Genomic DNA, 14,057 nt, shown 5'->3' with positions numbered 1-14,057 from the left:
ATTTTGACTAAAAGGTGTAAGTTCAATAATATGGAATCAGAAGTAATTGGTAGAGAAAATATGTTATTATAATCGATGACTTGACTAATATTTTCAACCATTATTGGTGGTAATACATTTTTATCAAAATTAGAAGGTGTAATATTGGTTTGTTTGAAATTCAATTGAAATATCTTTTTGTCGTGGCGATATTGTTTGGTTTTTGTTTCAGTGTTTTTGCTCAAATGAAAGAAAAATGGATGGTCTTTCATTGCAACAAATTGGTTTATAAGTTTACCTTTTTAAGTTCATTTTTGGTTTCAATTTGATTTGAACGTTTGCAAATTAACAAATGTTTTATTATATATGTAAAAACCCAATTAATTGGGTGTTGTATTGTTACCATTATTATTATGTTGTAAATTATTGATTTTTAATTTAAAGAATAAACAAACTCCATATTTTCTCGACTGTTTTTTGTAATAACAAACTTAAATTAATTTACACTGTTTTTTGAATGAAAGGAAGTGGTTTTCAACGGATAATATAAGTTTATCTTTAAAAATATGAATTGGAAAACTGAAGCAATATATTAAAATGTTTTTCTGTGGCAAAACAAACAAAAATAATTATAATTGTATTATATCCCGTAATTACTGATCAAAATTCCACATTATTTATATTTTTGTTTATATTTTTTTATTTGTAAATTGAAATGCCACATAAACTGGTGGCTTCTACAAAACAAAAATGCACATCTGATTAATCCGTTTTTTTCAATAGCAGATAATGCTTAAAACATTGGTGACGTGGCGGTTTTTAAAAATCGTTGAAATGAAATAACATTCAAATTAACATAATAAAAAAGATTTAAAAAACGGGAAAAAACCCAAATATAAACTACACAAAACTTTTCATTTTTTGTAAATTGCTCTATTTCGGGCTGACAAAATTGACTACCAAAGGTATATGTATAACACAACCACCTCCCCAACACAAAAATTTATAATTTTTTTTTCAATTCAAATAATGTTATAAACCACAATACCCGGGTTTAACCACAATGGGGTTTTCAGAATTTTACATGTTCTTCGTCCCCACGTCCATCCTTTTTTATATATTATTCTGTATTTTTAGTTAAAATAAATATGACAACCATTTAAATGATATATTATCAATTTTCGAATGTGTGTATATTAATATGGTAAATAATATATTAATTATATAGATATAATAATTATATAATAATAAACTTATATCATATTTTGATAATACCATTCTTTTGAAACAACCAATGTAACAATATTGGAATTGTTTTGGAAATATTCAAAAATGACTAAATTTTTCAAAATGTCTACACTTTCTGGTTATCACATCATGATAGTCTCGAAGTACTTCGACGACATCGGAGACTTCATTAACTTGGAGTTGGTGTGCAAGAAGTTACGAGATAATATGGGAAAGTTTCATTATAACCTAATTTCGTTGAATTTTAAAACACTTAGATACTTCCCAAAAATCGAGACACTTCACTTGTGTGATGTAAAAGATGAAAACTTTGGCAATGGATTTATGATCAACACAGAGAAAAATGAAGAAAAAAATTGTTTTAAAGGAAAAGTTCTTTTGTATTATTGTGTGGTTCAATGTTGATTTCGAAACTGTTGAAAAAAACAAAAGTCGAAACATTAAGTTTAAAAATGTTACTTACACTCAAAATGATAGAGAGAAATTTGGTAATAATATACCACGAAATGTAACTTCAATTGGTAATCGTTGTTACTGTGGATGCATAACTTTAAGTAGTATTAACATTCCATCCAATGTAACATCGATAGGTAAAAAATGTTTCTATAATTGTTTTAATCTAAGCAGTGTTACAATACCATCAAGTGTTGTATCATTTTGTAATAGTTGTTTCTATGATTGTTTTAGTCTGACTAGTATTACAATACCATCAAGTATAATATCACTTAATAATAAGTGTTTCTGGGGATGTTGTGGTCTGCTCAGTGTTACAATACCATCAAATGTAAAATCAATTGGTTTTCAATGTTTCCATAAATGTGAAAGTTTGAGCAGTGTTACAATTCCGTCAAGTGTTGTATCAATTGGTGATGATTGTTTCGGTGGGTGTAGTAATCTAAGCAGTGTTTCAACCATCGAGTGTTACATCAATTGGAAAATATTGTTTTCCACCAGAAATAATAATTTATCGAAGTTAATTTAACTTTTAGGAGTCTAAAAATTTGTTCATATTAAATATTCATATAACTGTCTATATAGTTTTCAAAAACCAAAACGGGTGTAAAAATTACTGATATTTATACTACAGTTCAAATTTAACCCTCTGAGTTCGATGTCAAACTTTGACAAATTGACTAATTAGATTTTTTTGTCCAAACATTATCCGTCACAATAGACAACAGTGCTGTTGTTGTAAAAAAATGGTTGGGCGAATATTTTGTTTTGTAAAATAATAAACACAACACAAAAATTCGACAACAAACAACTTGAATTTCTGTAAAAAAACTACAAAACAAATCATAATCAAAAATAACATTACGCTTGACAGATTTAAACATCTAATTGTAGTTTTATAGTCGAGCAAAAGCCGTTTCAAAGAAATTGTTTTAGTTGTATAAACGTCAATTCGTTATTCTAAAGAGTACATTTTATAAGTTGAAAAAATACTTTGGTTTAAAAGAAAAATTTTACAAGTGAATGATCTACATAGAGATAAAAAAACGTTTCGGTTTTTCTAATCACTTCCTGTCGTCTCAATAGTGATAAATAATTTAATTATAATACAAAATATAATACAAATAACAACCTCAAACAGAAAAAAGCTCCAAGGGCATATTCACCTAAATGGTAAACAGTACCATACATTTTAATGAACATGAAAGTGAAAATATTAGTGAACTTGAAGATAAAAATATTATATAAAATCATTATTATTTTGAGCGAAGCATCGACACATCTATTAGATGTGGTGATAATGAATCAAATGAAGAAGAGATAAATGATTATGTTTATTATAATGAAGAAGATAATAAAGTAGTAGCTAATTTAAATTGTGGTTATACTAAATTTGAATCAAGAATTAACAAATTCAAAGAATATTTCGTTTTTAAATGAATTCAAAAGATGTGTTCATGAATGCTTAGAAAAATTCTAAAGGAGAAGCAAAAATGAAAAACTATTTTGAAACCGGAAATTTTACCCCCGAGGCTTGGACGGGGAGTTTTCCACTAGAAATTATTGTGGAATAGAAGAATGACCGAAACGTTCTTCAATGATTTGTTTTGCTTATTTAATTCCTGATATTACCGTAAAACAATTAATAATGTTTGAAACCCCCTTTTTTAATATAAACAAATCTAAAAAATGTTTATTTAATATTTTTTGTTAAAATTGATATTTAAATAAAGTTATAATATATAGTTGTATAATAGTTGTTTTGTTATATTAAAAAATTAACTTTATATAAATGTTAAATGAATAAAAAGTATATTAACGGGATACCAATAACATTATATAAAGATAAAAAGTGTTAATAATAACATTTTAAAACAAAATGTTATTATTATGAATACAAAAAAAATATTTATTAAGTTTATTTTTTACAATTATGTTTTATTTGTAAACTGTTTACATTGTATATCGATTCTAGTAGTTGTTTAAATCGTTTTTTAATTAATTCTAATTACCAATTATAATAATATTTATTTAATTTAACAATTTAAAGAAATTTAAATACAAAGTATATCTATATTAACATTGAAAAACAATTTAAACTGAACCCACCATAACAACAATTCAATTACAAACATAAAATTTAATAATCTTATTATTTAATTGAACATATTAAAATAAAAATTATGGGAATTTATTTATTATAAACACTTTTAATAATATTTGTAATTAGAAATGATGGCTTCCATAATTGAATTGGATCATTATTAAAACAACAACAATAAATAATATATCAATTGTTAAACAGTTTTTTGTCATAGTAACTCATAAATATAAATAAATGTCAACGCAACCAAGTAATTCCAATGTATCTTTAAATGATGATCCCCAGGCTGATATGTTTAAGTTGAGTATGACATTTAAACCAGTTTTGAAGTGGTTTTCAACTCGAGATAGAGACTTAAAGCGTCTTCATTATTGCCCCTTTTGTGACGAATTTTATGGTGATAAATACAAAAAACACCTTAATTATCACATTGATAAAGTGAGAGTCAATTATCACAGAGAATTGAACCAAAATCAACTTGTTCCATTTTTAATGCACATATTAAACACTTGAATTTTTTTGCAATGAATTCTATCATGACAATTGAAAACACCTACACTCCCACTCTTGTTGGAATCTACTACAAAGAACTTCAAAAAGCTCTGAACAAATGTGGTATCACAAGAACAACTTTACAAATGACAATTGATCAATTAAATGAAAAAGCCAAAGTAATTGATCCAAGTCTTTCTATAAAACCACACACTTGTTATAAATTTGCTGTTTTTAACTTGGAAGGCAACGAACGTGTCAATACTACAATTGCTGAGGACTTATCAAATACATCTTTAAACACAGTGGGTTTTAGTGGTTCTAGAACTGGTGAAAATGTCAATATTTTAACATCAACAGACCTACCAGGAACTGGAAATAGTTTCACAATAACTCCACAACTTTTCATTAGAATCATAGTGCTTCATACCAAAACACCAATGAAGTGCAACAAATAAATGTTGCACAAAAAGAAATTGATTCAAATCAAATAGTTGGTAATCAAATTGTAACAATACAAGGAACACGAACTCCTGTCATTATTGGCAACTACGAAACTTAAGATGAGTCGACGAATGTTAATAGTGGAGAAGTAGTTGACCATTCACAAATTGACACTGAATACACTGAAAACGATGAAGAAACATTCGAACAACACAAAGCATCAATCACATGTGATGAAGAATCTTCAAGTGTTGAAGAACACCCACTTGAACGCCTTGATGATTTGAGTTCTGAGGAAGAGAAAATGACTAGCATACAAAGAGTTGAGAATCGTAATAAGAACAAAAAAGATTGACATGTATTTTAGAATTAATTGAAAGAACAAACACGATAAAAGAAGACAAATGCCAGATTATGATAACAGAAATAACAAACAAAGTGAATACGGAAAACACAAACAAAGATCAAAAAGAAAGGAATAAACTTTTCCGAAATTGTTTCATTTGTCTGTTGTCGGTGTATTTTTCTTATTTGAGTCTAACGACTTTTCAAATAGAAAAAACACTTGAAGTGATGCAAATTGTTGTGGGTTGTGGTGGGTTTGAAATTGATCTTAAAATGTGCGCCAAAACCATCCAAAGACGTATTACTTTGATGCGAGATTTAGATAAAACAATATTATTTGAGATGTCACTTGATCACACTAAAATACATTTGATATGCGACAGCACAAAACTTAGAGGTCGAGAAAAGTTTTCTTTGTATGCTCGCACATTGTACACCAACAATAACCCATCAGAGGTTAAAATCAAGATTGGTAGTTATTATGGTGACACAACAAGCAATGGGTGGCAAATTTGCGTTGTGAGGGTACTGCACCGTTATCACATCTCTTTGAGCCAAATAGTTGGCGTCTCTGTTGATGGGTCAAACAACATGACGAAATTGGGACGTCTTTTGAAAGCGCTTGTGATTAGTCACACAACTTCAAAACAAGCTAGAAAAACATCTTGTGTTCTGTTGAATGAGCAGGTGGGAACGAGAAAGCAGTTTATATCAGACACGCACCAACATTCAAGTTCTCAAAACACTTTTCAATCTATTCAAATTAATGGTTATTCTCAAATTTTAACACTTTCCAATCTGGGTATTTCCACCATTTTTCAAGAATTCACCTTACAACAAATAACTGTTAATTCTCAAAACAACAATTGTGAATTCAAATACAATTATTGTTTTTGCCATCGTTTTTCTAAAGCACAAGAAAAAATATTCGAAATAAACGAGGGAGATTTAATAAAGCAATTCGTCAAATACAATTCAGATCAAGGAATAAGAGGGGATTGGAACAGTTACATTAATAGAAATTGCATTCAAAGTGTTGCATTACAAATACGTTATTATTCAAATACACGTTTTTGTTATACCGAACTTATATTATGTTTTATTTTTGAGCGCTTTGATGTTTTCAAATCTTTTATAGATCAAAACAAAAAATTCCAGTTTGTTACCAATACTCAAAATATATTATCGAACTCACTTGGAAATGCTTCATTTGACAACAACAAATTTGTTGGAGCTCTTTTTTTCGTAGAATACATTTTTTTTTCTGAATCAAAACTGATAACTGAATGGCTACAAACGCCAAAACTAGTTCGCGACAGCTTTTACTCGTATTCAAAGATATATAAATTATCTTTTTCCCTTAAAAATAAAGTATATGATAACAATATCGATTTTCTTGCCACACTTCCTTTTATACGTGAAAACACTGTAGATGATATTAAATTTCTCAGAAGTGTTTGTGGTGGTTTTATAGAAAGATTTTTGCAGGCGCTTGTTTATCGTTTTGTAAATCCATTCAGAAAAATGTCTCGCTGTGAAATGGGTAATGGTATTTCGATACGAGAAAAAGACTTTCAAATTGATAGCTTTGAAGAGTATTTAAATTTATACAAAGCAAAGACCCCACAAGAAGTTCGAATGAAAATTGAGGCATGCATCATTCCCAATGAGCTTCACGATAATTTATTTAACGAAGAGTTGTTGACAGAAATTATACAAGTCAAACAGTGGAAAGATCACAATATCAACTTGTTTTCTCATTTAAGAGAATTGCAAAAAACACAAAAGTACGTATCTCCAAATATTAAAACCACTGATGATATAAGAAAAATTTTAGTAACGAATCGAAACACCACTAGTCACTTCATTAAACAGTGGGTGTTTGACTGGGATTTTGGTGAAAGTGAGTCGTTTAATAACATTAATAACGACCAAATGCAAATTCTCAAACAGCGTTACAATTTTCGAGCATGGAGAGAAGACCACCTCAATGATTTTCTTGTTGTCTGTCCCGAAGTGTTATTGACAACATAAAATGTTTTAGATATTATACCCAAAGAATTATGTTGTGAATTTCGTTTAATTAATTCAATTATCAGTGAATACAACTTGATTGCTGTTACTACGTGCTCGGTTGAAAGGTCTTTTTCGATTCTTAAAAGAGTGAAAATGTGAATATGACAATGAAAGAGGATGAAGTCAGAATGTTTACAGTCAACAAGTTTTGTAATAAGTAAAAGTTGTTATTAGTATTATTATTATTTAACTATTATTTATTTGTATTTTTATTAACAATTTAACTATATTAATTATTTTATGTTAAAATATATATTGAATTTAACCATAAAAAATTAAATATCATACACATTTAAATTGAATTGAATTAAATTAAATATAATTAAATTGTATAATAAATATGTATAATATAAATATAAAACATTACAATATCTAAAACGCAATTATAACAACAAAAATAAATATTATACCATTTATCCATGTTAAAATAACTGTTTTTCCCAAAAAACAAAGTATTAAATAGAAGATGTAATCAAATGAAAATGTAGATGTTTAATTAACTGATACAAACATCTTATTTTGAATGTGTTTGATGTGAATTACTTTTTCATACACACATGTGTTGTACTTAATCAATTGTATTGAATTATCTTTGTTATATAAATAAAAGTGCAACTTATGTACACTGCTCCATTTTGATATTTACGATTATAATTTGGTTTATTAACCCGTGTTTTCAAATATAAATACCTATTCATAAGAAAGTAGTTTCAAAAGATAGTCAAATAAAAAGAAATTTCTTCAAACCTATACTTTTAATTTTAAAACTATAGTTTGACATCCCAGTTATTTGAAATAATTATGCCCCAAATTAATAATACCTAAAAAAATTGAAATGTTTGTTTTGGAGGCAAATTCAGCAATAAAAGTGGTTTGCTTACCCTAATTTCGTATAATGATTTTGTGGAGCTAAAAAAAGCCAAAATGAATGAAAAACACCAATAATCTTTTAAAGTTGGTAATGGCTAGTCCAGGCCTGCCGAGGGGAAAAAAATAACAGGGAAATTTTAGTGATTTGTCTAATCATGGTTAATGGATTATTATGTTAGTCTTAATGTTATACAAAAATAGTATGAAATATCATTATAAACTGTTTTTCAAAATTGGGTACCGAAAGGACCCGATTATTTGAATTAAATCATTCCAAATAAAATTAATTTTATTTGACGTCGTTTTTCTGCTTAGTTTTTTCCCTCTTATTATTCAAATAACAAACTTGACTGAACTTTGAATTTGGACCAAGCTAAAAATGAAAGGGAAAATATCAAATAACTTACTTCTCCAAAAATTTTGCTTGACCATATGTTTGTTTTTGCCGAGAGTAAACCAACACATACTACAAAAAACCTGATTAGAGTAAGTTGTAAAACGTTGTCCCAGTCGCCAACATCGTTTTTTTAGTCTTATTTGAATAAAAATTAGAACATTCTATGAATTTTTGTCGATTAAACAAAATTAAGTTTGGTTTACCATTATTAATAATATGTTTGAATGATCCCGATTTTAAGACATATATCATTACAAATTAAAATATTTTTATCCAAAAAGCAAAAAACAAAAACACCATTTAAATGAAAAATTAAAACGTTTTATTTTTTTTTTCTGAAATTTTTTTGAACAATTGTAAAACTATAAATTTAAAAACAAACAATATTATGTCGAACTCGACATCAACGACAACTCAAAGTCATAGTTCACTTCCAGCGCATGTTTTTAAAGAGAAATAAACATCAATTTTGATGGTGTTGATTTTTTTTAAGATAAAGTCCATCGTAGAACAATGCAAAGAAGTCTCTGTTGTGAAGATTGATCAATCACTTTCGAGATTGAAAGAATTAGAAAATACTTTGATGAGCAACATTAAACAGAGTTATTATGACTATAACAACCTTTCAAATTATCTATACACGAATTTAGACAGTTCTCTAATTTTATTCGAAGAGAGAATTGAAACCACTCTGAAGATCATTGACTCTGCAACTACGATAATGTCATTGACTGGGCAGTTGAACTCGGTCAATACGCTGATAAAAACATGTTTGTTATATTTGAAGCAGTGTCGTCATGACAAAAAGACTGGTTATGACCATTTAATGGAGTTTTTGATTGACGACAATCTTCCGATACCAGACCAAACCATTACAACACCATTAAATAATACAACGAACAATATTGTAACTGAAATAAGACAAATGTTATTGTAGATAACAACGAAGTTGAAGTATTTTTAAACAACACCGTTCAACAAGATGATTTTACTGACACCCAACAACCAGAAGAAGAAATGAGTGAATCAAGTGTTGATATGGAAGAAATTGATATCACAGCAAATCGAGACAAACAGATAAAAGAATCCCTCAAAGATGAAGACTTTGTTTGTACTGGTCTCTGGGATTACCTTGAGGAACACAAAAAGGAAGATATACACAGCGAAGTCATTACTCACCTTCTTCGATTCATGAGGTTGAAACGAAACTTAACAGCTTCAAATCGCAGTTAAGTTTGTATTCAAATGTTCCGCCTTTATGAATACATGAAGAAAAAACTGCACTGGAATCATTTACTTTTGTATCAAGTCTTACTTCTGCATATCCCAAGGATGTATGGAAAAGGCAGATTTGTCTTGTAATAAAAGCTCCTGGAAGTTCAGGAAGAAGTCGAGTTTTTTCCGAGGAAGAGAAAAGAAAAATTATCATCTTCATTAAAATACGGGAAGACGCTAAAGATCCAGCTGGATATCCAGAGTTGCTTTTTGTACTAACAACTTTGGGGAGAGAGGATATTGACCTCAAAATGTTGTACACTTCCGTGAACAAAATGGCCAAATTATCCACCATAAAAGCGGAGCCAATAGAAGAGGAAAGAGTGGAGATACAAACAACAGAGATTGTTGCGTATTTTGAGTTTCTCTCCAAGTACGCCAATAACATTCCAGTAAGTTTCATATTCAATTGTGATGAATCAGGATTCCAAAGGTGGGTAAATAAAATGACAAGAACGGTCATTCTTTTAAATAGACCAAGATCTGGTGTTGTCAAAGTACCCATTAGATGCGCAGGAAGTCGAACAACATTGATGGCAGCAAGTTGTATGGATGGCACAGCACTGAAACCTTTTTTCATTATACCAACAGAAAGTGTTGAGAAGGAGCTTTTGGAATTGGGTTTGACAAACAATAAAGCGTGCCTGAAGTACACAAAAAAGCGTTCATGACAAATCAATTATTTGAAGAGTGGATCCGAAGTGTTTTTATTCCCGAGTTGCTTGAAAAAAGAAGAAAACATGGTTATAGCGGTATGTCAATTCTTGTAATGGATGGTTACGGTTCTCATCTTGGGGTAGGCGCTGTAGAAATGTTGACAGAGAATAACGTCAAAATAATACTACTCCCCCACACTCATCTCATTTGTTGCAAATGTGTGATGTGGGGATATCTGGAAATCAGAAACGTGCATGTACAACTGATAAATCGTTGATGAATGACACATATGGTCACCTTTCCTATATATCTGTACAAATTATGTCGATTGTCAACTCGTGGGAAAGAGTGACCACATCAAAGAATGTAGTGCCTTCCTTTATTGCATGTGGGTTAGTACTCAAAACTTGAGTACAGTATGTGAAGTGGTGCCATCTTGATGCACGAAGCTGAATTGCTTTTTCGAGCAGCAAGGAATTGACAGATGCATGAATGAGATGTCAAATGAAGAAGGCGATAATATCGACAATGTCAAAAAGGAAATATACAAAACTTTAAGAAAAAACGCAAGAGATTGTGCCAACTCGCAATTAGAAACCAAGTGTGGAATAATTTTGTTTAAAAGGAAAAGAGTTAAATTGCTCTAGTTCAACAAAACAATTGTTTACGAGTGATATTTTGTTTGCTCTTTAGTTTAAAAAATCAACGAGTAAAAGATAATGAAAAACTCTTTTTTTTATTTTATGATGATTATTCAAAATAGTTTTTCGTTAGTTAAAATGTGTTAATTTACTTTATATGTTAATTGTAGTATATGGTAGTATAGTTTTATAGTTAAATAATTACACATAATATAATCTATATTATTATAACTTTGAAACCATACTTATAATTAACCTAAAAAAACTCTAAGGGTTTAACTGATTCTTCAGATAAAAAATACAAGGTCTGTTTATTATCGAATCAACCATTGACTTATCTTATAGGAATTGCGCTCTTCTGGTATATACATCTCTTTAATATTCGTTGCAACTATGGTGCTAGAGGTTTGTTTTATGCACATTAACATCCAACTGTTTATTTTTTTCAATTTGTGTGTTTGAAACAGTCATTTTAACTAACGTTCAGTTCGTCTAACTTATTATGACATGCATGTTAATTCTACTAAAAGTGTTAGAAGTGACCACACACACTTGACTGATTCATTTCTTATGTGTGTCATTTTAAAGGGTTTTTGGATTGCTCTTCTGAAAAGAAGGAAACGAGAACTAAATAAGTTAATGATTATTTTCTAAGTTTTTTAATGTTTTGAAAAAAAATAATTTAAAATAAAAACGAAATTAAGAACATTTTTGTTGTTTCTACCATGGCGGTTATTGAATATATCGTGGAATGATTCCACACAAAAGAGAATATTCTGGGCGGGACAACGTTTTACAACTTACTCTATTTGTTTATTTTTCTCTGACAAGAAAACTTTGCACCAAAAATAAAACAGCTTATTTTAATCTGGTCTTTGGTTTGTGATTTGGTAACTGGTTTTTCTTCTATCTGTAATTCATATTTGTTTTTTATTCAAAATCTATTTTTAGAATTTTGTTTTATTTTTTATTGTATCTATATTCATGATAAATATTATTATCAGTTATAATACACAAATTTAATAACATTCTGTTGATTTTAGTTTTATTATAATTACAATTGAACCTTTCGGCTAATTAAATTGCTTGATTTTGTAAAAGACAAGTTTTTTTTTAATTAATTTACTTTTTTGGGAGTGTTTATAAAGTCTGTATTCTATTTAATGATATTAAGTTTTTACTATAATAGATAGTAACAGTATTATGATTTATAATATAAATAAAGTGGTTTTTCGAAAAATGGTTTGTTTTTGTTTTTTTTATTAAAGTGTGCTAAAAATAACGAAAAACAAAATTGCTTGACAACTGAAAAATTATAAAGCCATAATGAATGAAAAACCAACGTTGAAATGAGTATACGAACAAATAAACGAGTCAACTAATTTATTCAAAATGGATAAAATGTCAATTTTGATTGAGCAGACATGTCAAATTATCATTTGAGTCGAATTGAAAACGACAACAAGCGATTTGGAAAAAAGTCAATGCTCAAGATTTGTTTATCATTTGTTTTAATTAATGAAAATTTTATTAATAGTTAATGGTTTTTAATTAGCGATATTGAGTATAGTTAATTATAGTTTAATATTTTCGGTCTGGTTCTTTTCTTTGTTATATTTTTAGAATATTGCTAAATAAGAAACAGACTTTACAATTGTAATTGTTTTTTAAATTAAATGAAACCAATATAATATTTTATTGTTTCTGGTATATCAACGGCTAAAAATAGCCGATGACGTGGTAATTTTTTCCTTGATTTTTAGGCTAAAAATCAATTCGCCATTTTTGGCAAATTGCATCAACTATAAACCATAAATCAAAAACCTAAAATTACAATTAATAATAACAGTTTATAATTACCAACCAATAATAATTATTTAATAAATAAACTAAATAAATATAATTATCACGTTTTTATATAAATATGTCAATTACAAAAAAATAATTAACTGATTTCCCTGTTTTGTGACAATTTTATTTTTAATCTACAAAGATCTATATTGATAAGATCACTTGATAATTCAAATAAATGACAATTCTATCAAGTCATGACCTTGAAATAATATCCCAATTTTTGAATAACTTCGACGATTACAAAAATCTCACAATGGTATGCAAAAAGTTCACGATGCTAACCAACCCCTATTCCATTAACACAATCAACGCTTTCAACTCAAATTTCTTATTTCCACATTCACCACCAAACAAAACTCAACCGAATTCACAATTAAAAATAAATATGAGTTCCAACATAAAAACTGAAATCCCAAAAATAGAAAACAGCAACCCAAAATTTGCACATCAAACAACAGACAACCCAAAATATCTTATACCAACCAACTTGGGTCAAAAATTGGAAAAGTCAAAAAACGACAAAGACGAAGAAATTTTCGAGTTGACAACAAACTTAATTAACTCAACTCAACAAACAACAATAATTGATTTAACACAAACAAACGGTGTAGACACAAAATCGGGCAGTTTTACAATAACGAAACCCTGTTATACCCTAAATTCTCCCGAGTTAAAGAACAACCCCAATTTGTTTATTTATGTTGTCCAGTCACACATCCAAAAAATTCCAAAGAGTTGTTTTGAGAATTGTGTTAATCTGAAGAACATTGCTCTTTCGTGCAATTTGACTAAAATATGTGACTTTGCCTTTTGTGGTTGTAAAAGTATCGAACGCCTTTGTTTCCCAACGAAAGTGCAGAGCATTGGGTCAAACTGCTTTATGGACTGTATCTCCCTCAGAAGTGTGACTTTGCCTGTATCTCTCACACAGATCAAAAAGTGTGCATTTTGCAATTGTAAAAAGATGACAAGACTGAAATTGTCTGACCGAATAGTCGATATTGGAAACAATGCATTCAAAGACTGCAGACGACTCAAAGAAGTTGTTCTCCCACCAAATCTCAATCAGGTCAGTTCACACTGCTTCGAAAATTGTGAACAACTCAGTTTTGTCTATCTTCCTTTAAACATCAATTTGCTTCAGAAGAAAGCGTTTGCAGGCTGCAAAAGTCTTCAACTTGTTGCGATCGATGGGAAAGATGTCAAACTCCAACAAGAGTGT

At 28.9% G+C, this 14,057-nt stretch overlaps 2 protein-coding genes across 2 annotated transcripts; both read left to right on the top strand.

Moving 5' to 3' along the window:
• Window positions 1-1,356: 1,356 nt before the first annotated feature.
• Window positions 1,357-2,644, top strand: EIN_444300 (hypothetical protein; the record flags this gene model as incomplete). The annotated part of the gene is made up of 5 exons (XM_004259113.1): window positions 1,357-1,615; window positions 1,660-1,681; window positions 1,705-2,169; window positions 2,409-2,445; window positions 2,588-2,644. The coding sequence occupies 5 exons, from the start codon at window positions 1,357-1,359 to the stop codon at window positions 2,642-2,644; spliced, it is 840 nt and encodes a 279-aa protein (XP_004259161.1).
• A 10,366-nt stretch (window positions 2,645-13,010) lies between these two features.
• Window positions 13,011-14,015, top strand: EIN_444290 (hypothetical protein; the record flags this gene model as incomplete). The annotated part of the gene is made up of 1 exon (XM_004259112.1): window positions 13,011-14,015. A coding segment is annotated over one exon (1,005 nt), but the record flags the coding sequence as incomplete, so codon positions are not given.
• Between the last annotated feature and the right edge of the window lie 42 nt (window positions 14,016-14,057).

This window comes from Entamoeba invadens, assembly GCF_000330505.1.
Source record: "Entamoeba invadens IP1 unplaced genomic scaffold scaff_1105074726127, whole genome shotgun sequence".
NCBI classification, from domain to species: domain Eukaryota; phylum Evosea; order Mastigamoebida; family Endamoebidae; genus Entamoeba; species Entamoeba invadens.
The sequence above is the reverse complement of the archived record's forward strand: the minus strand, read 5'-3'. Positions and strand labels throughout refer to the sequence as shown.